The 26,180-nt window shown below is 35.5% G+C and overlaps 3 protein-coding genes across 3 annotated transcripts; 1 reads left to right on the plus strand and 2 right to left on the minus strand.

Annotated features, from left to right (window-relative positions):
* Positions 1 to 1,947: 1,947 nt before the first annotated feature.
* Positions 1,948 to 8,171, minus strand: LOC135688230 (tumor protein p63-regulated gene 1-like protein). Its single transcript, XM_065204979.2, has 5 exons — positions 7,997 to 8,171; positions 7,740 to 7,865; positions 6,809 to 6,900; positions 4,475 to 4,651; positions 1,948 to 3,631 (listed from the first exon to the last, which is right to left on the minus strand). Exons 1-5 carry the CDS (start codon positions 8,021 to 8,023, stop codon positions 3,304 to 3,306), a joined length of 750 nt encoding a protein of 249 aa, XP_065061051.1. The 5' UTR covers positions 8,024 to 8,171; the 3' UTR covers positions 1,948 to 3,303.
* Positions 8,172 to 10,804: 2,633 nt separating this feature from the next.
* Positions 10,805 to 19,920, plus strand: LOC135688345 (dolichyl-diphosphooligosaccharide--protein glycosyltransferase 48 kDa subunit). Its single transcript, XM_065205165.2, has 11 exons — positions 10,805 to 10,991; positions 11,418 to 11,528; positions 12,313 to 12,399; positions 12,627 to 12,730; positions 13,201 to 13,295; positions 13,967 to 14,060; positions 15,012 to 15,115; positions 16,762 to 16,809; positions 17,233 to 17,504; positions 18,329 to 18,435; positions 19,669 to 19,920. The coding sequence occupies exons 1-11, from the start codon at positions 10,838 to 10,840 to the stop codon at positions 19,822 to 19,824; spliced, it is 1,332 nt and encodes a 443-aa protein (XP_065061237.2). The 5' UTR covers positions 10,805 to 10,837; the 3' UTR covers positions 19,825 to 19,920.
* On the minus strand, positions 12,306 to 25,688 carry LOC148957913 (uncharacterized). Its single transcript, XM_089114157.1, has 2 exons — positions 25,455 to 25,688; positions 12,306 to 23,899 (listed from the first exon to the last, which is right to left on the minus strand). The coding sequence occupies exons 1-2, from the start codon at positions 25,603 to 25,605 to the stop codon at positions 23,619 to 23,621; spliced, it is 432 nt and encodes a 143-aa protein (XP_088970283.1). The 5' UTR covers positions 25,606 to 25,688; the 3' UTR covers positions 12,306 to 23,618.
* Between the last annotated feature and the right edge of the window lie 492 nt (positions 25,689 to 26,180).

Raw genomic sequence — 26,180 nt, forward strand, 5'->3', positions numbered from 1 at the left:
TTAGTAAAGGGAAGAACAGATTATGGGTAGATTTCATTGTGTGTGCCAATCAAGTATTTTTATTATTAGGATAAAAGAACATTAAACATATTTTATTGCCGCAGAATTGACTTCTGAGTAGGCGCTGAGACAACAGCTATGTTCCCGTATGATTCTTAGATATAAGAATATAAAAAGGGTCTCCAAAAACGGGGGAACCCCACTTCTTTGCAACGCAAAAGAACTAACTTGCAAATATTCTGTTAAGAGTTCTTAATTGCCCTTACTCTTTTTCGAAATTCGGTTGGAGCATCTGTCAAGTGAATTTTAACAAGCATTTAAAGATTTTTCTTAAACATTGGAAAGTGGCTTTTTAATTGATTTCTAACTACGCCAAACGGCAACAGTCCTGGCTTGTTGCCAAGGTTACAAAAGAAATCAACGTGACCTTTCAGCGGAATGAAACTTTGCTTGGCTGGTTGGCACAAAAGTAGAATATGTCAGGCTCGTCGGAACTTGGGGGGCTGGGGGACTGGAGCCCCCCAATAATTGTCAAACTGTAGTATATTTCCTTTATAACTCAGTGTACTGAATGAGAAGGAATACAATGGGCAGCGCAGCGCCCCGATATAAACTTCCTACCGACGGCACTGTATGTCATAATCTTCTTTACATAGTATTAGTCGATTGAGCATCATTTAACTTACAAAAACCATTTTGATATCAAATCGCCTTTTCATATTCGAAAAAACATATATGCTGTTTATAACTAAGGATAATCATTCTCGTCGCCGTTTGGAGGTGAATCCTATTATGAATTTAGAATCTAGTTTGTCAAAGACCGCTAAGCCGCTGTACAAGAGGCTTAAAAATTTTACTGCGCTTGCTCCACCATGACTCCCTGGGAGAGCAGTAAACAGGCCCTACCTAACGGCTCTCTAGCGATTAGTTGTGTTTAAGTTGTAAATTTATTCAATCAAATAGCTCTTTGATATGATGAAATCGCCAATGCTTGTATAACGGTATTGTATTGTAACATATGTTTTTCTCCTCGTATAACAGACCGTCATTTCTAAAAGACTGAACACTCCAAGAACAAGCCACAAAATCCCCATTAAGCAGCTGAACACCCTTCAAAACATATCAAAATCGGCACATCATGCGAAAAATAAATTTGTCATTCAATCAAAATCCATTTTGGGGCGGGAAAGGGCCTGATGTTGATGTAATTTTCAAAATAATGGAAAATTGCTTGAATGCACAAAGGGATCGCCAGGAAGCTCCGCATTATTTTTCGAACTATATGCCGATTTTGATATGTTTTAAAATGTGTCGAGCCACTTGATGGCAGATGGCTTGTCCTTAGGGTGTTCTTGGGGTGTTGTTTGCGACTATCGTTGCGATGTACAAAGTATTTTGCAACTTTTTTCAATATTTATCAGCATTTTGCTGATAAGAACAAAGCATCGTCAAGTGGTCGTATCTCCATTCTGTCACACTACTTCGCAGGCGACATTTTATTATCCGCAGAGCTGAGAATGACCTTTCGAAACGAAAGAAATGAAATTCAAATTCGAGGGGGGGGGGGGGGGCGGCCTATTGTATTGCTCCCTATTCAGTACACTATTATAAAGGAAGTATAAAACAGTTTGACAACTATTGGGTGGGTTGGGGGGCTCAACTGAGTCTTGACAGACATAAATAAAAAACATTTTTTGATTATGCCTGTGCTACTCACCAATGTTTATCAAACCTTGAGTGAAGGTCATCGATCGCTATGACATTCACAGCATCGGATAATAAAACCTAAGTACCAACCAGATGGCTTCGGATAACGCATTATGTTCGATTAAGAAGAAAATATCTATACTGTTGTAAACAGAATAACTTTCTTAAAATCCCACTAAGCTTATCTTATTTAGCAAATTTTCGTGACACCTAGAATTCGGCATAGATAGAGTAGTCGCGAAAAGAGCGTATCTGAACATTAATTTTGTTATTTAACATTCTACATGCCAATAATACAATGGTGTAGACCAATCAAAAGTTAAAATAATAGAATATATCTGAATAGTTCCAAAACATAAATATCTAATTGTAGCTAAATTTATAATGTATATATAAGGATTGAACAGCTTCATGTGCATGATCAGGGCCTGCACAACAGGGGGCAGGGGGATAGAGGGCACAGCCTCTCCTATTTTTCGCTTAATAACAGATTAAGATCAGACCAAACTAATTATATAGATAAACCTGTATATTACAACAACAAAATTGAATCAAAGTCTACAAGTAAAACAATGTAGGCAACATGTTTGCCAAGATTGGGGAAGATGGAGGGGGAAGAAAAACTTTTTTAACACCACTGGCCACTCAAGTTAAGGATCAGTGGTGTTGGCCCTTATGATAATGGATAAAAGAATATAGCATAAATTGTAAATGTAATTAATACACTTTTAAAAAAACAAAATTGTCAGAAAACTTTCACTGAATGTTCATGTGACAGTTTAAAGTTGTTTATCATCCTCCCTTAAAATGTTACTTCATACAAATTTTAAGTCATTGACAATCTAACTAAGACTTGATGCACAAATACCTCTTATGAAGGAATCAATATTTAATGGGGAAGGAGAAGATAATTTAGGAACAGTGTTGATAACTTGGAAAAGTAGTTATACCCTGGGATTGTCAATTTTTGAGCTTGAACTATTCATTGCACTCAACTATTCTTTTGGCAAAAAATTGTAGCATCATAAAACGAGTCTACAACCACCAGCAATAAGAAAGGAGTGTAGCTGAGGTAAAAACTAGATGACCTTGTACTATAAGGGGCCTGTAAAAAGTTCAATATAATTATTACGATAATTCATAACTGTTATCCATCTCAAATGTACACTGTAACTTGAGCTACCTCTAAGCGGCCTTTCTACTACCAGTTGCAAAAAGGGAAACATTGCAGTCTTAGATTGCAAGAGCAACAAGATAAACCCATTTTGACATGATTTGATTGCTTTATATTCTGAAAAAAGTACTTTTCATCTAAGGATATAAGTGAATTTTGGTTGTAGACACAAACTTAGACTAACAAAAGAATGAATGTTTATGAAATGGGCTGTAACAAATGAAAATGATATGCACTGTGTAAAAGACAAATTATTTTAAATAACTAATGAAACCAATTACAGAATAATATTTAGTTTAAATGAAATACCAACAAGCAACCTCTATGTGATTTAATGCAGACTTGTTCAAGTCTTTGTGGCATTTTTCTAAGGTTAATATCACATCTCTCGTTATGATAAAACCATGATGCATTCAACTGGCTTAAAAGCTCATTACCCCTCTGTCTTTAGAATAGCCAAAGTCATTTGAATTGTGTACCATTGACATCAAACCAACATAAATTTCCAGAGGAATATCCTCACAAGATGCTTCAAATGTTGCACCAGTTCCTTCCATTGCTGATACCAGGGCTTGTTTAAAATCTTGGTAGCCCATGTAATAAGGTATTTCATCAAGAAAGGGAACAGCCTTGTGTTGTGTGAATGTGAAGAATGGCATGTCATTAAAGAGTGGGTTCCATTTTTGCATCAAAGAGAGATGAAGCACCTTGTCAATGTGTATACGTATACCAGTCTGGAATTCCCGATTGCTAAAATAGGGAAGTTTCCAATTATTTCCTTTTACTTGAAGAATTTCAAACAGAGGCATTTGCAATTGGCATAAAATAAATCTTCAAATTATCCTAAAATATTTTATAAGCCCCAACCATTGAATAAGCCCCCATCTTAACTTAATGAGGTACAGCAGAAAGAAACATCAATTGTAGTTTATGGTTTGGTGCATTATGAAACACATTTAGCAGCAAATGAAAAAACTAGAATAAAGGAGACATTGAAAAAGAGACAGGCAAAGACAATGAAAATGACAAACATTTTGGAGTAAAATATCTTTTTCCCTAATGTAAATAGCTAAAAATGTAATGTAAATACAGTGACATAAGCAGGGTTGAAATATTAGGGCAAAGAGGAGCTGGACACCGAAAACACTTATGCTGACAAAATCATCTTTTAAAAATCTAGCCCCATCAAAGGTAACTCAAAGTCAGAATAGCCATTAAAAACAACATTAATATATTATTCAGGAAGTATCAAATCTGTCTATAACAACATGAAGGATCCCAATTTGTGTAGACAGAGAGGTTTTGTTTCCCTCTTAGACTTTTCAACTTGATGCAAGGTTAGAAGTTTGCTAATTGGCAAAAACAAGTAACCAACCAACTTAAATTTTATCTGTAACCATGCAATGACCAAAGGCTTTTTAGTTAATCTTGATACAATTAAATTGATAAATTTAACAATCTTTGTGTGGCTCTTTTTATTTGGCTTTGTTTTCACTTTTCTGTGATATCTTCACTTTTGTGGTACCAAAGGTTCATATAACTTAATAATTATTATAAAATATTAAAAACTGATTGTTAACATTCAGTACTTACAGAATTAAATTGTGTTTTGGATATACAAATCTGCCACCTTGAATCTTTTCAATCTTTTGTAGGTCAATTCTTTTCGATTCCTCTATTCTCAAGGCAACAAAGTTGTATTTGATGATGAGCAGTTGCTTTTCTGTGATTATGCAAAGTCTTTCCTTTTCATGATCCCAATGATCAATTCTGCAGAAGAATTCAAAGTCATTAGGTGCGAGGATGGCTCTGTTGTTAGAGGCACTGACTACAGACCCAAGGGTCCGTGGTTTGAGTCTCTGGCATGACTAAACTTTCACCCAGAGTGGGGAGAGTCACCAGCTCTCTGTAATTCCAGCAGTGGCGAAGCCAAAGGTCCTGCTGGTCCTGCTGAGCAGGACCAAGAATTTCCAAAGATAAGATTTACTGTAAACAATAAACAATTTCTTCTTTGAAAAAAAGGAAGTTTCAAATTCTTTTTGATAAACAGTCCCCAGTTCCGCCAGCTGATACAGGCATCCCGTGCTAATCTCAAGGTCCTGTTCTCTTCTACGGCAGCCCTGTATTTTGGTCCTGCTCATAACTATGATACCCTATGTTTGGTCCTGCTTCACAATGGGCTTTTGTAAATTTAGTCCTGCTTCACAATAGTCTAGAACAAAGAGCAGTCCTGCTCAATCTCGGGAGCAGGACCTCTTCGAAATGACCATCATAACATTTCGTAAGCAGTTGTGATTTGATTGGTTGAGGGGTCACCTACGTAGGTCAAAGAGCATTGTTTTGAAAACCTTTGGTCCTGCTATTTCTGAGAGCAGGACTGCAAGAATTGCCCTGTGCATTCTTGTTCTGCTATGAGACACTAGCAAGGAGGCCAGTTCAAGTATTATGGCGAGGCGATGTGAATGCGGATTTTCTGCTTGCTTTGGCAATACCAATGATATTATTATTGACAGCAAAACTTGCCTCAGTTGAGCTGCATAAATTTTATTTGTAACAAGACAGAGTCCAAAGTTTGCAAGAAAGAAATGTAAACAACAAGAATTGGCTGTATGAGGCACTCTGATTTCAGCCTTTGTACGATCGTTTTAGGCACGGTATATCATGGTGGCCTAAATAAAATTTTCTTAGACTTGGACAAGGACAATGAAAGCATAATTGAATTTACTGTTGTGTGATTGAAAGTTTTGAGTTGGAGAATAAACCAATTTCAGTGGAATTTGCATTTTTCTACCTGAATTGTTTTCTCATCTAATGGTTTATCTAATAAAGTTGTTTTCATTGATAATGCGACACATTATTCGATTGTACCTCTCTTTATCAGCTGCAGAATAATTGTTCTGCAGAATATGTGAACTTGCCCCTACAGACTTTAAACTCTGTTGTTTATTAAAATTATTTTAATAGAGTATCTAGATTGGTCAGGTTTATAAGACCAAAATCTGGAATACCACAAATATATGATATGCAACTTTAAATGCCACCCCTACCCCCTTTTATCGTCAAATTTAGTTATCACCAATTTGAACTTTTACTTCAGCTGTAGAGGCTTACTACAATTTAACATAGATTTGTTTGAAAAGTAAGCACCCTAAAGCACGTCTTTAAGTATGGGTTTATTTTTCAAAAGATAGACATCGATTTAAAATTTGCTTTTTACTGAATTTAAGAAAAAATTCATCTGCAAAATAGAATTTTTGTCCATGGGCTTTTCCTATAGAATAAGGGCATGGCCCTGTCCATATAGCAGGACCAACAATTTTTGGCTAGCTTCGCCACTGAATTCCAGGCGTAGGAATCATGAGGTGTGGTCACATCGAGAGGAAGGACCAGGACAGTGCTCAATAAGCATAGCTTCTCAGTGTCCTAAAAACTACCTTCGTATGCTAGGTAGTGACAAATACAAATACAAATACATTGACTGATTTTGTTTATGTTAAGATCTTCATCCTAACTTTGAAGTAATTTTGAAAATGTTCTTTTAGCAATTCAGAATTTCTTTGTTTTGCAAGTTCTACTAATACGGATTGCAAGATCGATATTAATGCTCTTGTAAGAAGTAGTAGCATTTTAAATGGGTATTAATTTTATTTTGTATAGGTAAAAGATTTGGATGATTGTCAATTTTTCATTTAGAAGTTTTTAAAATCTAAGACTTTTATAACTGAAGTCTCTAATCAACTGTAATACTTTTCATGCATTTGTGTCATAAAAAATATCTGATATTATCCTTAAATTGATCCTATGGAAACTTTTTATTAATACTGTAAAACATTTTCAATCAAGGGAAAATTTTGCACAATGACAAATTGCCTTCATTTAGCAGCGGTGGTACTGCAAATGCTTAAAAAAAGGCTAAATAGTACTTACTCTGCAAGAAGCCAGGCACTTACAAATGCACCATCAAGTGAAGGATCAATATATCTCTTAACATCCTCAACTGAATGTTCAAAATTACCAGGCTAAAATCCAACAACCACAGAAAACAAAAGATCATTCATAAATCATTCATGCATGAAAATCACAAAATCTTAGATTATTATATGTCATATTGAAATATAAAAACATTAGAAATGAAGGCACAGGTTGTTAAATCAACAAGTATATATAAACTTGAAACTTTTGTACCCAATACATCTTAACATTTGGAATTTTACGTTAGCATTTTTAAATTATGATTAATATAGCTTGTATGCTTTCATATATTATATTTATGCATTAAATTTACTTAATTTACCATGCTATCATATTAATTTCTTTTTTATTTTAGTTTCAGTAATTTAAAGGAAGTGTATAATTAGATGACCTGTGTTGATTAAGAATTGTTAATTAAACTTATGTTTTAAGGAAACATTTGATTGTAGAATCAGTTGATATGATAAGCAAAGATGGCTTTTCAGGAAAATTGAGAAATTTCTGGTTTTTATCACATTTTGTGGCAGAAGGTGAAGTATTAAAAGGACATCCTTTCAATTGCCTTGTGTTGGAAATTTGGTTTTTTATGTTGGCGTTTCTGTGTTAAAAAGATTAACATAGCTTGTATGCTTGGATATTGTTTTATTCTGAATTAAATGTACCTTATTTTGCATATTATTGTATGTAGTGGAAATTGAAACAAAAAACTGAGCTGAACTGAATATCAAATTGATCAAAATATGGTTGGGTTTAGGGTCTTGGCTGGGGTTAATGCAGTAAATTCATCTTCTTTGATTCTTTCTTAATCTAACATCAAATATTGTTGATATGTATGTTTTTTATATCTTTGTAACTATGCATGTGTGTACATAGACGCAAAACTTACCCTCGTAGAGTAAAACCTTTTCAAAACGTAATCGCGGACTTGTTTATCTGACGGGTTCTTCTGTAGCCCAGCTTCCATTACAACGACTTCAGCGGCGCTAGTTTTTTCAGGCAGTTGTCCGAGATCCTATCAATGTCAAAAATTGTATGGGTCAAAGCTTATACTGCAAAATTAACCTGTAGGTACGCTAACGTTCATGTAGCGATCGGATAAGTTGTTGTACACGACGGAATTACGAACACAAAAAGAAAGCTTACCATTGTCGTATCTTGTGGTTTCTCCATCTTCGGTGGCTGAACACTTGCAATGAAAACGTAGCTAGCCTTGCAGATGTTCAGATTGCTTACAATGTTGAAATACGATCAAAATAAATAAGAAATGAGTCAGCTCACTCTACACAAACCTGTTTCGCGCTGAGCGAATGGAGCCTCGTTCTCAAGCGAATTGACAACAGCATTGATGACGTCATGAACGGATAAGTTACGACCAAATGGACTTGCTATAAGTCTCTCTCTCTCTGTTAGAAAACATGAAGACTCTGCGGAGGACACATTGTAAATAATGAGTTTTGTTTAGTTTATTTCCGTGATGTATATAAAGGGATTAATTCGAGGTTGGGGGACTTTCGTTGATGGGACTTTCGTTGATGGGACTTTGATTGTTAGATTGCTTGAATGCAGATGGTTTTGTTGATCGATTGGAACACGAACGCGTGTATTGAATAAAAGTTGATTATGTTTCGCGAATATATGGATATTGTTTAGTAATCGGTTATGTTGGAATCTTCTTGATCTTGAACTGAATTTATCGTACGGGAACATTGCTCGGTTTAATTATTCCGGCAGAAATAGTTTATTTGGCAATGTTATCCATCACTCTCTCTCTCTCTCTCTCTCTCTCTCTCTCTCTCTCTCTCTCTCTCTCTCTCTCTCTCTCTCTCTCTCTCTCTCTCTCTCTCTCTCTCTCTCTCTCTCTCTCTCTCTCTCTCTCTCTCTCTCTCTCTCTATTTAGTAAACTGACAAATAAAAAAAGAGAATTTAGAGGGAAGGAGAATCTCTCTCCTAGAGAGAGAGAGAGACTTGTAGCAAGTCCAACGATCAAACTGAAAATCACAGCAATCAAGAAAAATCTTTACAATGGAAGATGGCCATGAAGTGTCGCTTTTTGAAGAAAAATTAATGAAAAATGTTGAAATTAGAAGCAAACTGCTTAAAGTCTTCTTTTGATGATAAATCTATAACTGAGAAGGTTATTTTAGCAGTGTATTTTAATTTTAGAGTTTCAATGCTGACACAAGGTGACATTTGACGTTAAAGACTTGTTTATCTTAGATTCTAATTTGCTAATTCTAATTTAGATATCTAAGCATATGAAAATAAAAAAATTAAACCGAAACGTTCTGCGTTCATTAATGAAATTAATGAATAGAATAATCTAGTGTCTATGTTATTTAGCAAGCCAACTATTTTGATCACTAAACGGCAGCATTAGAAATTTTTCATCGGATATCATTATTGATAGCCTATCGTCTGGTATCTTAGCCAAAATTATTTTCTTGCTAATATATTCAAAGGCAGACCAAATGTACACATATTAAGATTCAAGTTTAATTAAATTAGCTTATGCTTCTTAAGTCTCACCTGTATTTTCAGGCATTTTTAAAGAGTCCTTCCATAATATTTTCCAGAACTTTTCTGAAGCGTTGGTCCAACATTTCCCTGACTTTTTCCCAAAACACCGTAAGATAATCTTTTAAATTTAATCGTCTAGTAACTTTTACTGTTTTCTTAGACCTTGCCAAAGCCTTTGACACAGTTGATCACTCACTTTTGTTTGTAAACAAAACTCTTAACATCTGGGCTAAGTGAAGCAGTTGTTGACTAGTTCAGATTTATTTGTCACAAAGAACTGAAATAACTTTCATCGAAAACTCGCATTCGTCTGCTACATCTTTAACAGTTGGAGTCCCTCAAGGAAGTATCCTTGGGCCCCTACTTTTCTTAATTTTCGTAAACAACATGCCTAACTGTATCAAGTTCTGCAAAATATCTTTATATGCAGATTCAACTGTAGTATATTTCTTTTTGCCAAACATGTCGATACTCAAAGAAACTCTGAATGGCGATCTCAAGCTTCTATGCAAATGTTTCAACAGCAACCTCCTAACGCTTAATACAGAAAATTGCAATTTCATACTTTTTGACAGCTCGCGCAAACTCCGCACTTTTAATAGAATCTCACTGGAACTCAATGGCAAACCCTAGACCGCGAAGAATATTTTAAATATTTGGGCGTGAAGTTAAACGAAAACATGACCTGGACTGATCACATAAGCATGTTAAGCACAAAGTTTTGCCAGAGACTGCACCGATTGAAGTATCTGCCAGCTCTGGATGCTCGTTTCACTTCCCACCAACAATTAAAATGCTCCTACTGCGCATGCTCGTAAACCAGACCTCATGAATATTAGACCTTATGAAACATTAGACCTTATAAAACCTAGCCTGTGTTCCAGACCCCTAGGGGTCTGGGGCACAGGCTTATAAAACCCCGGATTCTAATTATTAGTTGATTATATAGATTTTTCGCTGTAAAATAGCTTTTTGATATTGCGTAGATTTAGTATTTTTTCGTGCTTTCGTAATTAAAAAATTGTATTATTTAAAATTGAGTTGATATTAACGTTTGACAAGTTGCTGTAGCAGTAATTCTATCAACTTTTATTGTTATTTTTATGTTGTAATTAGGTTAGAGGCCATCTTGGCCTAGATACCTTTTTTAATAAAAAAAATAAATCAATTTTCAACAAATTTTGTGTTTATAAGAAAGATAATAGACCTCATAAAAACAGTACAGTATAATTTTGTTCTGTATGGCGGGGGATAACAATGACTAACCTTTGCTCCAGTCCCCTAACTTTCAAGTTGGGGTCTGGAACACAGGCTACAATGATCGGCAATGATAGATCATTGCCATGACAACACCTAAAGGCGATTTGATGCGAGGTTTTCCCGCACGATAAACGCGCTGAGCGTATACGAGAGCACAGAGATGCAATGGAGTCAAACCGCATTCTCTTTCACTCCGCCATTACCAAAATGGACACGTGTAATTGCATGAAGACAGCAATTCTCATTTCTGCATTCTTCTTCGTTGCTTCAAGTGAAGTTAATAATGCTGGCAAAACACTGGTTCTACTAGAAAATGCTCATGTTAGGGAAACTCACTCAATATTTTTCAAGTTTTTGCAAGGTAAGATTACCCCATTGTCTGTGTTTTCGAATCGAGGACAAAGAACACGTAAGGTTTAGGCCCCTCTGGAAACCTTACTAGGAAATTAAAATATTTGACGAGAAATGGCAGGGGATTAATACGTTGGTATATTGTGTTCTTGACTGCTGTCATGATCAGTTATATACAGAATTATTTACAGTCACATCAAAGCGTTACATTAGGTGACAAAGTAGCTTTAATGTGACCTTTTCACAAAGAATGGTACTTCGTTTGTCATCAAAGAACTAACGTGGCCCTTTCACAATATGTGGTTTATTTTAAAGAATTTATGATTCTTTCAAGGATAGCAAGTTCTGTTGTTCAATAATTGCCTTGCCTGTCAAGCTAATTAAAACACAAACCTTTTTGCAATTACCATACCATACAACCTATTCTTTTTTGCAGACAAGGGCTTCGAATTAACTTACAAATTAGCAGATGATCCAGACCTTGCTTTGCAAAAATATGGAGAATACTTATTCAACAACCTCATTGTTTTTGCACCAAGTGTTGAAGGTATATTTTCCAGACGTTTTATCATTTCATAATCCTTTTGTTTAATGTGTCAAGAACTTTTCAAATCACTGTTTGTTACAGTTTCTTGCAAAAATTTTTTGCATACATTTGTTGCAAAAATCACACTCCAGAATAAAAGTTTCAATATGTTGCTTGTATGAATGTTGATTGATTGCCAAAGGACTCTGTCAAAGTGAGGTATGGGTGTAGCAAAGGACATTGTCAAATGTTGATAAATAGTTGGTCATTACAGCATGTGCACCAGGGTGCATTCCATGTCAACTGTACGCTAAAGGTCCACAGGGGCATTTGTTTAGGTACGCCAGAAGCAGTAAAAGCAGTAGAGTTAGTAAAACAGTAAACATTGTTGTGCCAGACAAAGAAAACTGAATATATGAGAAAAATGTGGTGTTTGAGTCTTCATTTACGTTTACCATGTACATGGTTTCATGTTTCGCATGCCAACTAACGAAAATTTTAAGTATGCCAAAAAAAATTTTATCGGTTTACATGAAGAACATGGAAAAAAACCTGGGTGTACGCCGAAGATCTTTGGGCCTAAGTACATGTGCATTTCTGTGCACTTTGGCATGTGCATTTAAAATTGAAACCAAATTGCCTACTAAAGTAATGTTACAATATCATTGCAACCTTCATTTTGCACAATAATGCCAAGCCAAGTACTTGATATAGATTTAAACTACAACAGCTGTTTTTATATGAAGATGAGCAAGAATGTAATGTGGCAAGCATGATAATGAAAAACCTTATGCTTACTTTTTAGACTTTGGAGGTTCAGTAGATGTTGCTGCCATAACAAAGTTCATTGATGATGGCAACAATGTTCTTATTGCAGCAAGCTCAGCAATTGGTAACATTTTTTCAGAATTTTCTTTAGATATAGAACATAACAAGGAAGTGCACCTTTGTATGTTTGTTCAGCTGTGTTTCTTGAAACAAAGTAACCAAATAATTAAAGCCACAATAGGAGCCATAACAATTATGATAATTTGCAAGTTTTCTGTAATATTTTAATTAATTTGCTCTTTAGGATCATGGTGTAAAGTGAAGTTATGTTATCATTGAAATTTTTTATAGGAACACCTTTAAGGGAACTTGGCAGTGAGTGTGGAATTGAATTTGATGAAGAAAAAACTGCAGTCATTGATCATCACAATTTTGATGTTACAGACGATGGACAGGTATTTGCTACAATATATATATACCGCTGTTTGTTGTCCCTAAATGTTCCTGTCTCTAAAGGTTGTGTAAATTGATTTCTTTCACTTTGCTGGGCTTTTCAGATAATTTACTCAGCTATCTTTTGTTCAAGATTAAGGTGCAGGATATTTTCATTTTTTTAATGACATCCCAAGTTTTTTCATGTATTTCTTTGTTGTGGGTGGATGTCTCATGCCAATTACATTATTGCAATATTATTCAGTATCATTAATCAGTATGGTACTGATTAGCAAAAAAAATTTGAAATGATATTCTTATATTTTTATATGTTATAATTTTTTTCAGTTATTGTTAAGGTATAAGAGGAAATGCTTATGTAGCTTGAAAATTAGAGCATTTTTTGTTGGTTGTATGTTTTTGTTCACAAACTAATTTATGAAAAAGATGTTGGTTTTATTTTTTTAATGTTGTTTGGTATATATATTTGCAGCACACTGTAATTTTGGCTGATGGAAAAAATGCTATCAAATCAAGAAATATTGTTGGTTCTGGCAATGAAAATCCCCTTTTGTTTCAAGGTGTAGGGTATGAATTTTAACTCAATGTCTCTTGAATTTTCAAAAATCTTTTAATATTGATTTAAACTTATGTAAAACAGTCTAATAGGCTATCAAGCTTCTGCTCTGAATCTACTGTAGTCATCATAAAGTTGCTTACACTTCAATTTTTTTCAGAGGAGCCATCTTAAAATCCTGGTTAAAGACTTAGGGCCATCCGGCCTTGTATCAAATTGTCAAAATCCTGATAAGTTGGATAATTAAAGATAGTGAAATTGAAAATGAGTGATGATGACATGAAAACTGTTATTATTTGTAGCTATTTTGTTTCTTTTTCTTTGAATGCATACTCAGCAAAAGTGCCTTATTTTCTCAATACCTGTCATTTACTTTGATTTTATTCTGGTGTTTATGCCCTGGCATCGCTTTTGTAAATGCAGTGAGTCATGATAAAAAGGAGACGGTTTTCTGTGCAGCAATGCTATTGATGGATCTTATAATAATCCAATGAAGTCACTTCAAACTGATTTACAAAACAGCTTCCATCAATAGCAATCACATGAAACTAGAGCACTCACACCAAAAGCAAATTACCCCCTATAGAGAAGGCCTACTCACCATGCCTATAAATGCTGCCCTTTTATGCCCTGACATGGCTTTTATGAATTACTGAGTATGTTTAACTTCTATTCTTTTTAGCATGGTAGCTGATCAGGACAACCCATTGACCCTTGAGATTCTATCTGCATCATCAACTGCCTATTCTTACTATCCTGATGATAAAATTTCCGAGGTTTGAATTAAATTTGAATTTAATTTTATTCAATGGTATAATTTTAATCCTATCATGTATGTTCACAAATTCTGGTATTTTTCTATGTACATACTTTGAAACACGTACAATAAATGTTATTTGATGCCTATCTATATATGTAAAATCACTGGGGAGGCTAATGACAGCAATTAAAGCCTAGCGCACACTAGCAATTTTTTGTTGCCAGCATCTGCAATTTTTGTCTGCGTGGTAAAACAGCACAAGATTTTTTTTGCCAGCGACTGATATTTGTTTCTGTTGCCAGCAACTAAAAGCAGGAAATTGCAACTGAGCAGGGCGGAAAAACAAATTCTGGTTGCTTTACCGGGCCATTTAAATTTGCCAAGAGGAAGGTCACAGCAATTCTCTTTGGCCAATCAAAAGCCAAACCAACATGGTCCTATTTCTCCTTCTTCGTTTTCTTCTTCCAGTTGTAATTAAGTCTGCCAATACTTTCATCCATTTCTTTTTACAATTTCCTATGTCGTTAATACCAGAGAACATGAGTTTCACGAGTGCTTAACATTTAATGGGGCCTCAAATGGTGGGACAAATCTTGCCTGATTAGAGGGTCTGCAGCACTCCCAGCTCATTTGTCTCCTTCACATTTAACCCAAGAATGTCTTTCCCGTGCGAAAAAATGTCACAGTGAATCCTCTGTTTTGTTCAATCAATGCTTGCAATGAAATTGAGACAAAAATAATGGACCAACATAGATAAATTGCACATGAGCGGGCAAAGAAATTCAGTCACTGGTGACAAAAATTGCTAGTGTGCCAGGCTTTAAGGAACTGATCACCCTCCCTTGATAAATGGCCTAGGACACAAACTCTTGCAAGAAACTCCCTATGTGTATAGATTATATACATGGCTCAACTTTACATTCTTATGTCAGGTTTTATATTCATCAAACCAAATTGCTATTTATAGTATCCACATGCAGTTGGAAAGAGCACTTTGCTTATTGGTGGGCTACAAGCAAGAAACAATGCAAGGGTTATTTTCTCAGGATCATTTGACTTCTTCAGTGACAAGTAAGATTTTTATGCTGTTTATGTTTGTTTTACTTTGGACTTTTCTTTTCAAAAATTCATTTATTGAGAGGGAACTTTATCTTTGTTTTGCAACTGAGCAGAGAAATTGTAATGAAAGTCATGTTATTTTGGAGATATACATTTCTCTGGCTTTTCCTATTTGGTCATTCTAGGAATATGTACCTGCTCAACATTATCTTTTATCAGAAAATTTAGTATGGTCTGATGTAACTAAGAGAGAATCCTCAAGCAAAACTGTTAATTTTAAGTGAAAATATATGCAAGGTATTCATTTTTTAGCTATGTTTATTGCAGTCCTGGTAATATTAGGCGTGCAATTGCACGCGCACGCCCCCACACATGCCTAGAACTCCAGAGCGTGCTTTCTATCGCACATGAGTTCAACGTTTTGAATTACTATTCTTTTTCTCTTTTCTTTCTTTTAATTTCTTGTTTATTTTCTCTAAAGTAATTTTTAATTTCTTTTGCATGGGTTATATTGATGGCATTCCCCGAGGCATTTAACTTTTTATTTCGTTTCCATTAGGCCCGGTTTCCATTATTCCGTTTTGGTGTGTCTCCATTCTCTCTCTCCGTTCTTTTCGTATTTTCTTGAACACATTACCTCGGGCCACTCTGTGTTGGTCTAAAGGATAACGTGGGTGTTTCCATTACTCCATAATTGTCCGTTCATATCCTTTGCTCGAGCTCTTTTTGAAACTGAGATTGAATGACTCCGTTTTGTCTTCGCTGTTCCCAATAAAACGACGCATATTCAAATGATTCCGTTTTCGGGTGACTCCATTTTGAACAGCGTTTTTGAATAACTTCGATTTGGTATCAAATGACACCGTTTTTGAGCGTATTAATGAATTTCAAAATCTAAAACAGATCCACTCGAATCCGTTCTCATACAGAAACGGAGTAATGGCAACAGGGCCTAAAAAACTTGTATCCTTCTTGTTAAATTATTTTGTTTTCAAGAAAATTCTTCTAAAATTCCATTTAAACTTTTTGGCTTTATGAAAACCTCATACGCTTTTTAATACACACCTTCTAATACAAAGATGACATCAGGTCTTCATAAAAATCGTAAGGTCACCATTTGTGGATCGCACGTCATCGCACGCCTAAACTTTTGAAGGTGTGCGATTACCAGCACGCCGCCAAATTTCATATTACCAGTACTGTTATTGCAACTTTAGGTTTGGACAAGCTCTTTACTTTTGTGTAGGGGGTATAATTGGCATGCAAACTTTGATAAATGTAACAATCTCTTTGAAAATATTCGGAAAAATTTGACAGGGGAGCAATTTCTAGCTATGACCACCTACCCATACCAGAGGTGGACAAAGAACACAAAGCCACAAAAGCTGCATTGTAGTAGGTTCAGGACAAGGTAAGAAGAAGTAGGGCAATTGAGAGAGCAAAAGAAAAATTATCCACAGATAAAGTACAGTAGAAAGATCAATTTTAGGGACTTTGTTGTGCATGTACTAGAATTCTCCTGTCCTATGCATCCAAAACAAATATAAATATATATGAATATATTTTATATAGAATGTTCTGGAGAGTGTTAAGAGTTATTGAATTTAGATATGTATTTATTTCATTATATATTTTATGTAATTAATGTTTATTTTTAGGTTCTTCCTCTCTGGAGTTCAAAATGCAGCTGTTTCAGATTCAAAGTTGTGAGTAACTTTAATAATAACATTTTAACTAATATATATTTCTAAGAAAGAAAACATTTGATTGCTCATTATATATTTAAGTTCTGTTTTCAGCATTATTTAAAGAATCTAATTTTTTAAATGTGTTCACTATAAAGCTAGTTTGCACTGAATGGCATAACAGGATGCCTCTCAATGCATCTCTTTGTTGTGATAAAATGAACCAGTGCTATATCGAAATTCTCACACGCAACCCATTGGCTTATATGGTTTTTCCAGTGGTACTTTGTTGAGTCACATCTCACAACAGCATGCATTGAATCCGATGTATACTATCATTGAATCCAGGCACAGGCATTGAATCCAGTTTTTTAAATGGGTTTACTGTCCATTAAAGTTTTTGAGCAATTCTTACATTCCTTTTAATTCTTACAATCTAAACAGCTATCCAGTCTCTGGCAATGCTGAGCTTGCTTTCAATCTTGCTATGTGGACATTTAAGCAAAGAGGTGTCCTCAGAGTTGTCGGGGTAGATCACCATCCTATTGGAGAACTTTCACCACCAATGGCCTACACAATTGAAGATCAAGTTGCTTATAAAATCAAGATTGAAGAGTTCCATGAAGGAAAATGGCAGCCTTTCCAAGCTTCGGATGTGCAACTAGAGTTTTTCAGAATTGATCCATTTGTCAGAATCAATCTTAACTCAAGCTCAGGTATCACTGTCAATCTTTTCTCTTTTTCACACTAAGTTTTCTTTATGCTTTCTAAGGCCTTTGCAACATGAGCTGATTTTCTTCTCTTCAACATTATCTCATTTGCAATTGTGTTAAAATTAATTAGATTTTAAATTTGTGTCAGTTTTTGATAGTTTTTAATTGTCGCAAAAACTCTTATTAGCACTCCTCTCAATATCACAACATTCTAACAGAAAAAGCAACAAACCTGGTTAAGAAGATTGTGATGTTCTCATAATGTAACTTTCCAATTTCTGATATTATGCATTTTATTTCTAATTATTTTGTCATGTATACCTCTCTAATATTAGGCCTTCTCTCCTTTAAGCCTCCTTTAGAATCTATAAGATTAAGCAAGCCCCTGAGAGGCTTAATGGAGCTTCATCATAGGTTGTGACTGTGTTTATCCAAGTTTGATAGTTGATAACTTCATGTGATATTCATTAGTGCTGTCAGTGGTTCTTTTTTATTCTAGCTGCTTTATGCTACATAATAAATCTATATGATCAACTTTTTCTATATTGATCCTTTGGAACTTAGCTAATCTTGCAATTCATTTTCACACAGTTTTACATCAGTAGGGATTAATTGGGACATCTAACATAAATTTAGTATTGATTTCACAATTGGGCATCAACATCTGATGCATCACTTATAGTTTCCATTTGCATCAGTGTTAAGTAGCAATGAAATTCTGCATTGGTGATGCTCCAATGTTTAAAAATTGGTTCTCGATGGACTAACGGTCACATGAACTAGACCAATGATTGGGTACTGTCTATGGGTTTCAATTCTTTTTTCAGATGGAACCTTCAGTGCTGAATTCAAACTTCCTGATGTTTATGGCGTCTTCCAGTTCAAGGTGGATTATGACAGAATAGGCTACACTCATCTCAGAAGCACAACTCAGGTATTTTGATATGAATTCATCCAATCTGGCAAATTTAACTATTGAAGATAACTGTTTTACTGGTCTACCATAGATTGCTTGATGCCATATAGGCAGAGCTGTATACATTCTTTGGATGCTTTAAGTGTTGCAACTTTAAGTTAGCAACTCTAGGTATCTAAGTGGCAACTCCAAGTTCAAGACTTAATGCCATCGGTAGGCCTATGGGTGAATCTTGAAGTTGCAGCTTACAGGATTTTCAATAACTTTTGAAGTAGAAGGCTCACATTTAAAAACAGGCACCTATGGGTTTACTAAAGTCTGTGCAGTCTTCCTAAAAGTGAGGGTGAAAGTAGGCAGGGAAGTTTAAGTGAGTAAACAGCGGACTTTTGTGGGCTACTGGCTTCTAAAGAAATCCCTGCAACTTGAAGCCACCTTGTTCTGTACACCAAAGCATAGTTTTTGAATGGTGTATTCTTTTTTCAATAATCAAATACAAAGTAGCCTTGATAACTGCAAATCATTTTTTGTCTTTTTTAACAAGTATACAAAATATGGTATGTAGCTAGTTTGCACTGAATGGCATGACAGGATGCCTCTCAATGCATCTCTTTGTTGTGATAAAATGAATCAGTGCTATATTGAAATTCTCACATGCAACCCATTGGCTTATATGGTTTTTCCAGTGGTACTTTGCTGAGTCACATCACACAACAGCAGGCATTGACTCCAATGTATACTGTCATCCAATTTAAGACACCCCTGGAGAAATAATTACAGACAATCCAGTGACCATTTTAGAACCAGATTTAAATCCAGATGTCAGATATTAGGATAAAGATTTTGTAAATGGTATCAACAAGGGTAAAATGTATTGTACATTTATAGTAAGATACACTTTGAAGGGTTTTTTATAAAACATTTTTGTTAATTGAAAGTGTCACTTTGAAGTAGAAGGAATTTTTTTACAAATTTTCTTACTTAGACACCATTCAAAGCTAAGGGGAACTGCTTGGGGACTTTCTGTCCTTATATTGATACCACTCACGAAATTCCTTGTTTTTTTTCTAAGCCCAACAAACCTTAGCTCAAACAAGTGCTATCGCCATTAAAATTGTAGAGCTCAATTTTCTTAGTTCCTACCAAACCATGACATTGAAGTAATGTTAAGATTAAGAACATCATCCCAGCATTTCATATTGTAGAAATAAATTTTTTATATTAATGCATCATTTTTTCACCTTTGTTTCTTAGATTCCAGTACGACCGAAAATGCACACACAGTACGAGAGATTCATCCCATCTGCATTCCCATACTATGCGAGTGCGTTCTCCATGATGATTGGCCTATCCGTTTTCAGTTTTGTTTTCCTGCATTTCAAAGATGACCAAAAGGTGAAGAGCGAATAACACATTGACAAGCAGTGGAACTAATCACAAATTTTATAATTAGATGTTTTTGATTACCAAACAACCGTTCTTAAATTATAAGGCTTTGTGCTGTTTCTTGCTGCGAATTTCTTCTTCATTTGTAAAATCTTTTTTAAACTCCGAGACTTCCTTCATATAGGTTCAACAGCCGAGAGAACAAAACTTTCTTTTCTAGCTAAAATTGAACGTCACAGTGCCTAGTCATCAACTCGGTGGGAGGTTTTCACACTACCAGGGTCAGTTTCTTTAATATCTAAAAAGATAATTCAATAGTGTTTTACATGAGGTTTTACACGGTGGTTTCCGTGGAAGGTTGAAAAATCGAAATTTGGCAACTGGCTCCACTTTGTTTGCTGAGTCTCAAAGAAGACACCAAATATTTGAATATCATCTTACTATAAGTTGTGTGTGAAACCAAAAAATTGCAAGTTACATAGTATCCATTCCAGAATTTGGAACGCCATATGGCCAAACCTTTTTTGATTAATTAGCACTTTCTTTTCTTAGAATTACCACGACCCTGCTCCTTCACAGTCGTAGAGTTTAGCCTCGCAACTATCTCACCAGTATCTATAAATTTTGTGCAGGGAGAGTGGGATGACTTTGATAGCAAAATTCTAGTGTACTTTTACCATTACTTTGGCAGGGATTGTGGGAAAACTGTAAGAGAAATTGGGGCAGGTGTTTTGGAGATCACTTGGTATTTGAAATCATAATTAGTATCTTACAAAAAATTCGACTTTTTCGTGTTTTCATGTGTTAAAAAGTAAAGCTTTATTATTGACACATTTCGAAAAACGTAAGAAAATACTGTCTGAGATCAGTTAGTGAAATTATGGATGATTTATATGAAAAGTTTGATTAATTCCAAAGAGTCGTCATCCTTTTGTCGAACTTCTACTTTTCACATGAAATCCTTTTGTCGACTTCTTGCCAAACTCAGAATATTACAAGACTATGTTCGTTTTCAAAATTTCAAATGCAATAAAGTTTATAGATTATTTAATGTTAGTTTTTACAATAGTGAAAACACATTAATTAAGACTAACATTAAGCAATTTCAAGGATTGCATAAAATAGATTACTTACTGGAAAACGAGCACACGCACTTGTTTTCAAGAAACCAAGTTTTGATAAAATCCTTGAATTTTCTAGCACTTTGTGCTGTCTTTATTCATTCCGGGAGTGAATTCCAGATTTTAGGCCCTTGAAAATTTTAATGATCTGATACCATTATTGGTAGCTCTGGCTTTTGGAATGTCAACGGGGTTTTTGAGTCGAAGGTTATGACCTGTTGTTTTGGGTATAAAATAGTCTTTCATGAAAGCAGGATTAAAGTTGTTAAGTGTTTTATAAACTTCAAGCGCTAAAATTCTTACTAATTGGATATGTATGGTAATTTCTTTTGAGTTATGAAGTAATTCTTTGTACGAAGATGAATAGTCCGAATGACAACATCCAGTCCTTTGCATCGGTAAGGGAGTCTTTTTGCAAAAAAATTATCTAATAACCATTAATATATTCAAAAGTATTACCAGAATCTGATATATTTGCTTTTCATAGTTGTCACCCTTAGAAATATTAATTATTCAGTGAGCTTGGCCGCTCTTTCCAAATCTGAAGAACATGTGCCAAAGTGCTTTATTTTCTTAGAGTCAAAATCGTTATAGCATTAAACAATGTGCTGTATTATTAGCCCCAATCAAGAAATGCAGGCATACCCTGCTCAAAAATCTCATTATTGTACCCAAGAAATTCTGCCTATGTAAAGAAGTTTTGTTGTTGACGTAAGATTGTGGAAGAATTAACTTTTTCATCAGGCTAATGAAACTACATAGTGGGATGGTATTTCATAAATTGAAAGTCTGAAGGCAAATATGGAACACATTAAATTATTTTGATAAAGAACGATAGAAAAATATCCATGTTTCTATTTGTAGCAGCGTAGATACCGAGAACAGATATTTCCAAAGCATGGAAAATTTTTATTAGCATTTTATCACAACCTTGAAATGCAGTTGAGCTCAGTGACGAAGTCAAAGGTCCTGCTGGTCCTGCTGAGCAGGACCAAGAATTTCCAAAGATAAGATTTACTGTAAACAATAAACAATTTCTTCTTTGCAAAAAGGAAGTTTCAAATTCTAATCGATAAACAGTCCCCAGTTCCGCCAGCTGATACAGGCATCCCATGCTAGTCTCAAGGTCCTGTTCTTTTCTACGGCAACCCTGTATTTTGGTCCTGCTCATAACTATGATACCCTATGTTTGGTCCTGCTTCACAATGGGCTTTTGTGAATTTAGTCCTGCTTCACTATAGTCTAGAACAAAGAGCTGTCCTGCTCAATCTCGGGAGCAGGACCTCGTCGAAATGACCATCATAACATTTCGTAAGCAGTTGTGATTTGATTGGTCGAGGGTTCACCTACGTAGGTCAAAGAGCATTGTTTTGAAAACCTTTGGTCCTGCTATTTCTGAGAGCAGGACTGCAAGAATTGCCTTGTGCATTCTCGTTCTGCTATGAGACACTAGCAAGGAGGCCAGTTCAAGTATTATGGCGAGGCGATGTGAATGCGGATTTTCTGCTTGCTTTGGCAATACCAATGATATTATTATTGACAGCAAAACTTGCGTCAGTTGAGCTGCATAAATTTTATTTGTAACAAGACAAGGTCCAAAGTTCGCAAGAAAGAAATGTAAACAACAAGAATTGGCTGTATGAGGCACTCTGATTTCGGCCTTTGTACGATCGTTTGAGGTACGGTATATCATGGTGGCCTAAATAAAATTTTCTTAGACTTGGACAAGGACGATGAAAGCATAATTTTATTTACTGTTGTGTGATTGAAAGTTTGGAGTTGGAGAATAAACCAATTTCAGCGGAATTTGCATTTTTCTACCTGAATTGTTTTCTCGTCTAATGGTTTAGCTAATAAAGTTGTTTTCATTGATAATGCGACACATTATTCAATTGTACCTCTCTTTATCAGCTGCAGAATAATTGTTCTGCAGAATATGTGAACTTGCCCCTACAGACTTTAAACTCTGTTGTTTATTAAAATTATTTTTAAATTTTTTTATAGAGTATCTAGATTGGTCAGGTTTATAAGACCAAAATCTGGAATACCACAAATATATTATATGCAACTTCAAATGCCACCCCTACCCCCTTTTATCGTCAAATTTAGTTATCACCAATTTGAACTTTTACTTCAGCTGTAGAGGCTTACTACAATTTAACACAGATTTGTTTGAAAAGTAAGCACCCTGAAGCACGTCTTTAAGTATGGGTTTATTTTTCAAAAGATAGACATCGATTTAAAATTACCTTTTACTGAATTTAAGAAAATATTCATCTGCAAAATAGAATTTTTGTCCATGGGCTTTTCCTATTGAATAAGGGCGTGGCCCTGTCCATATAGCAGGACCAACAATTTTTGGCTAGCTTCGCCACTGGTTGAGCTACAACAAATGAAGCCAAGAAACGTGCAATAAGACACACAATACGATGAGATATATCGATTTATATAGGCAAGTTACAAACAACAGTGGCCAGACAAATGGAGGAGCGGAGACGCGGAGTAGCGTTAAGATGAATGATAATAACAGTTATGTACGATCTGAGTTTACTTTTTCAAGTTAAAACAGTCCTGCTCAAGAAAGGTACCTTTGTTCCATGTCTGATTTCCTTGCTATGTCGACCGGTTAGTCATACGTTTTCTCGCGTTATATCTCGAGGTATTCTGACTTGCTCCGTAATCAACCTGTAGCAGTAGTTAAGCAGAGCCTTTTTGGCCTAGTTTCCCGATCTTCATCATCCGTTTTGCAGCATGAAAGGCATTATCATAATGTGGATGAAAATATTTCCCTGCAATTTTCAAATAGTCTCGCACTTTCACTCCCGCTACCTTACGTTTCTCTAACATCTCCCATTTGTCGCTCATATGTCTTGATGACGTCACCACAGTGTGGCTATGTCGGCTGAAGTTGAAGCCTTTATGCACCAGCCACCTCTTTCCTTTTGTTGTCGTCACTACGACACCATAATGATCATAGCCTAGGCAAAAAACATTGGTCGTGGAAAGTGAACGAGAATCAATAAATTTTTTAATTGTCTTGCAAGGTGATATTTTGCAATCTTTGGCCTACAGGGAAGAACGCTTTCTTGCCCTGTACTCACATAAGGTTGGCCCATAGAAATGGTGATCAAATGTCACAGCAAACTTAAAATGTCTGTCCGAACTTAGCCTCAAAACACTTTATCTTTCTTAACAAATTGTGATTCGCAATTCTCCATTTTTTGACACAATTTTTTTAATAACATTGTTGATTTAATATCCTTTAATTATTCTCTTTTACAAAAACTTGAAAATTAGAACTATTTCTACCAGTACAATCCATCACTTTAAATCATTACATTGGCATAGCTTAGAGGGCAATGGAGCGGTACTACCAATGATCAGTTAGTAAAGTGCATTCAATTTGATTAAAAACATTTAAAGGAAGGGAACTCTAACTTATTCCAATACGAGCAGACGGGTACTTTATAGGTACGTGTTTAGGGAAGTAGGGTCTATTGACAAAGTGTTATGAAAAGTATGTATTCAATTTTTTCTGGTGATGTACTTGCTTTTTCACAAGGAACCTAGCTCGAGGCCTGGTTCTTGAAGTTCGTTATTTTTTCAGCTCTTTTGATCGAAATGTAGCACCAAAAGTTCTTTGTTAGTTCCTTATTAGTTTAACTGCACATTTAGCGCCATGAAAATTCGCTCGATAGCTACCTTTGCGTAACACACAATAAATCTGATTTTCAATTACAAATGAATTAAAACAGCTCCCTTGATTGTTTGAAATAATAAATATACTTAAAATTGAAAAGTTCCTTTGGATTTTGACTATTATACTAACGGTTCTTTGATTTGTTTCGCCTTCTACATGTAGGTTCTTTATAAAGGTTCCTTAAAAAAGCTATTACCCTTGTTCTCTTGCTGGTTCTAAAGGTGGTTAGGGGGTATGTTCCCCTTATCAAATAAAAAGAAAACAACCACCTTTGTTATATTTTTGGTGCCCCTTTTCTATTTTCATTTGCAGACGTACAGTGGAGGTGTGCAAGTAAAATCAAGAACAAATTCTTGCTTGGGTCTATGCTTAATTTCTGGGTTCAGGTCTAGGGTAACGTATTCCAGATTTGTTGATGTTTTGTGCTTGGTCAGTAGCGTAGTGGGCAAGAGATGACGGACGCCCCCTCCCTATGGCATAATAAATATTTTGCCTCCTCCCCCAAATCTTGCCATATTGTCAACACTACTGAGTTCGGCCCTAGACTGGATTACGGGCCTAAGAATATTTATGTAAATTGCTAGATTTACCTGAAAACTGCCTGAAATATTCTGTGTGTATCACTAACTCATATATTTTGTTTCTGTCCACATAGACTTGGACAGCCCGTCAAAAATTCGTGAAACCTATTTTCGACAAAAACCATGATAAGTTAAGATAGAACCCGCTATTATTTTTGCTGGCCTAAACCCTTCAGGCGGATAATTGTAGCGAAAATATACCTCTTATAGATAAAAAAATAAGATTTAAGGTGTATAAAAATGGAGCATCACCTTTGCCAGTGAACGACCTCCTGGCGTAAAACTCGGCATAAGCGACACCAGCATTCAGTACATCGGATAGGCCTCTGCGCTCCCTCGAGGAATAAGGCCTTCCCTCTGCATGTACCAGGAATAAAACTACAACTAATGTAAAACGCAACATGCTTAGGTTGCTTTGTTTGTTCTTCCTCGGTTTAAAGTCGCTTCAAATGCCTGTGTTTAATTGCGACACGATAGAATATACAATAGCGTTACCGGAAAAGGAAACAAGGTCATTTCCGGAATGAAAGGTGAAACCTTGACTGAAGGAAGGACAAGATTTGGGTATAATTCTAGATAGGAAAATATTTTCAATGCGGAAAATATTATTCGTTTCAAAAGTCATCGTTCAGCAGAGCGTCTGAAGTTGTTGATGTTATTTGCCCAGAAAGCTGCCAAAGTAACGAAAAACGAGAAAAATGCGGTTCAAGTCCCATGCATACATACACTCGCAAATCCAAGACTGGCACCCGGAACCCTTGCCGAAATATCTTCCTGGTGGGAAATTTTATTACGGGATGGCAATTCTTTATAGACTGAAAAAGTAGCAAAGACTGGGAGACAACGTTTTGGTTGGGGGCGGCCCTGATCAATAAGTGTAACAACAGCTATGTTTTACAAAATAAAACATTTTACTTTATTTATAGATTGAAGTTTTTTGGGAAGCCAAGGCCCTCGGGCTTGAATTGTAGAACTTGG

This window comes from Rhopilema esculentum, chromosome 19 (genome assembly GCF_057945365.1).
Source record: "Rhopilema esculentum isolate cy_ngs chromosome 19, ASM5794536v1, whole genome shotgun sequence".
Lineage (NCBI taxonomy): Eukaryota > Metazoa > Cnidaria > Scyphozoa > Rhizostomeae > Rhizostomatidae > Rhopilema > Rhopilema esculentum.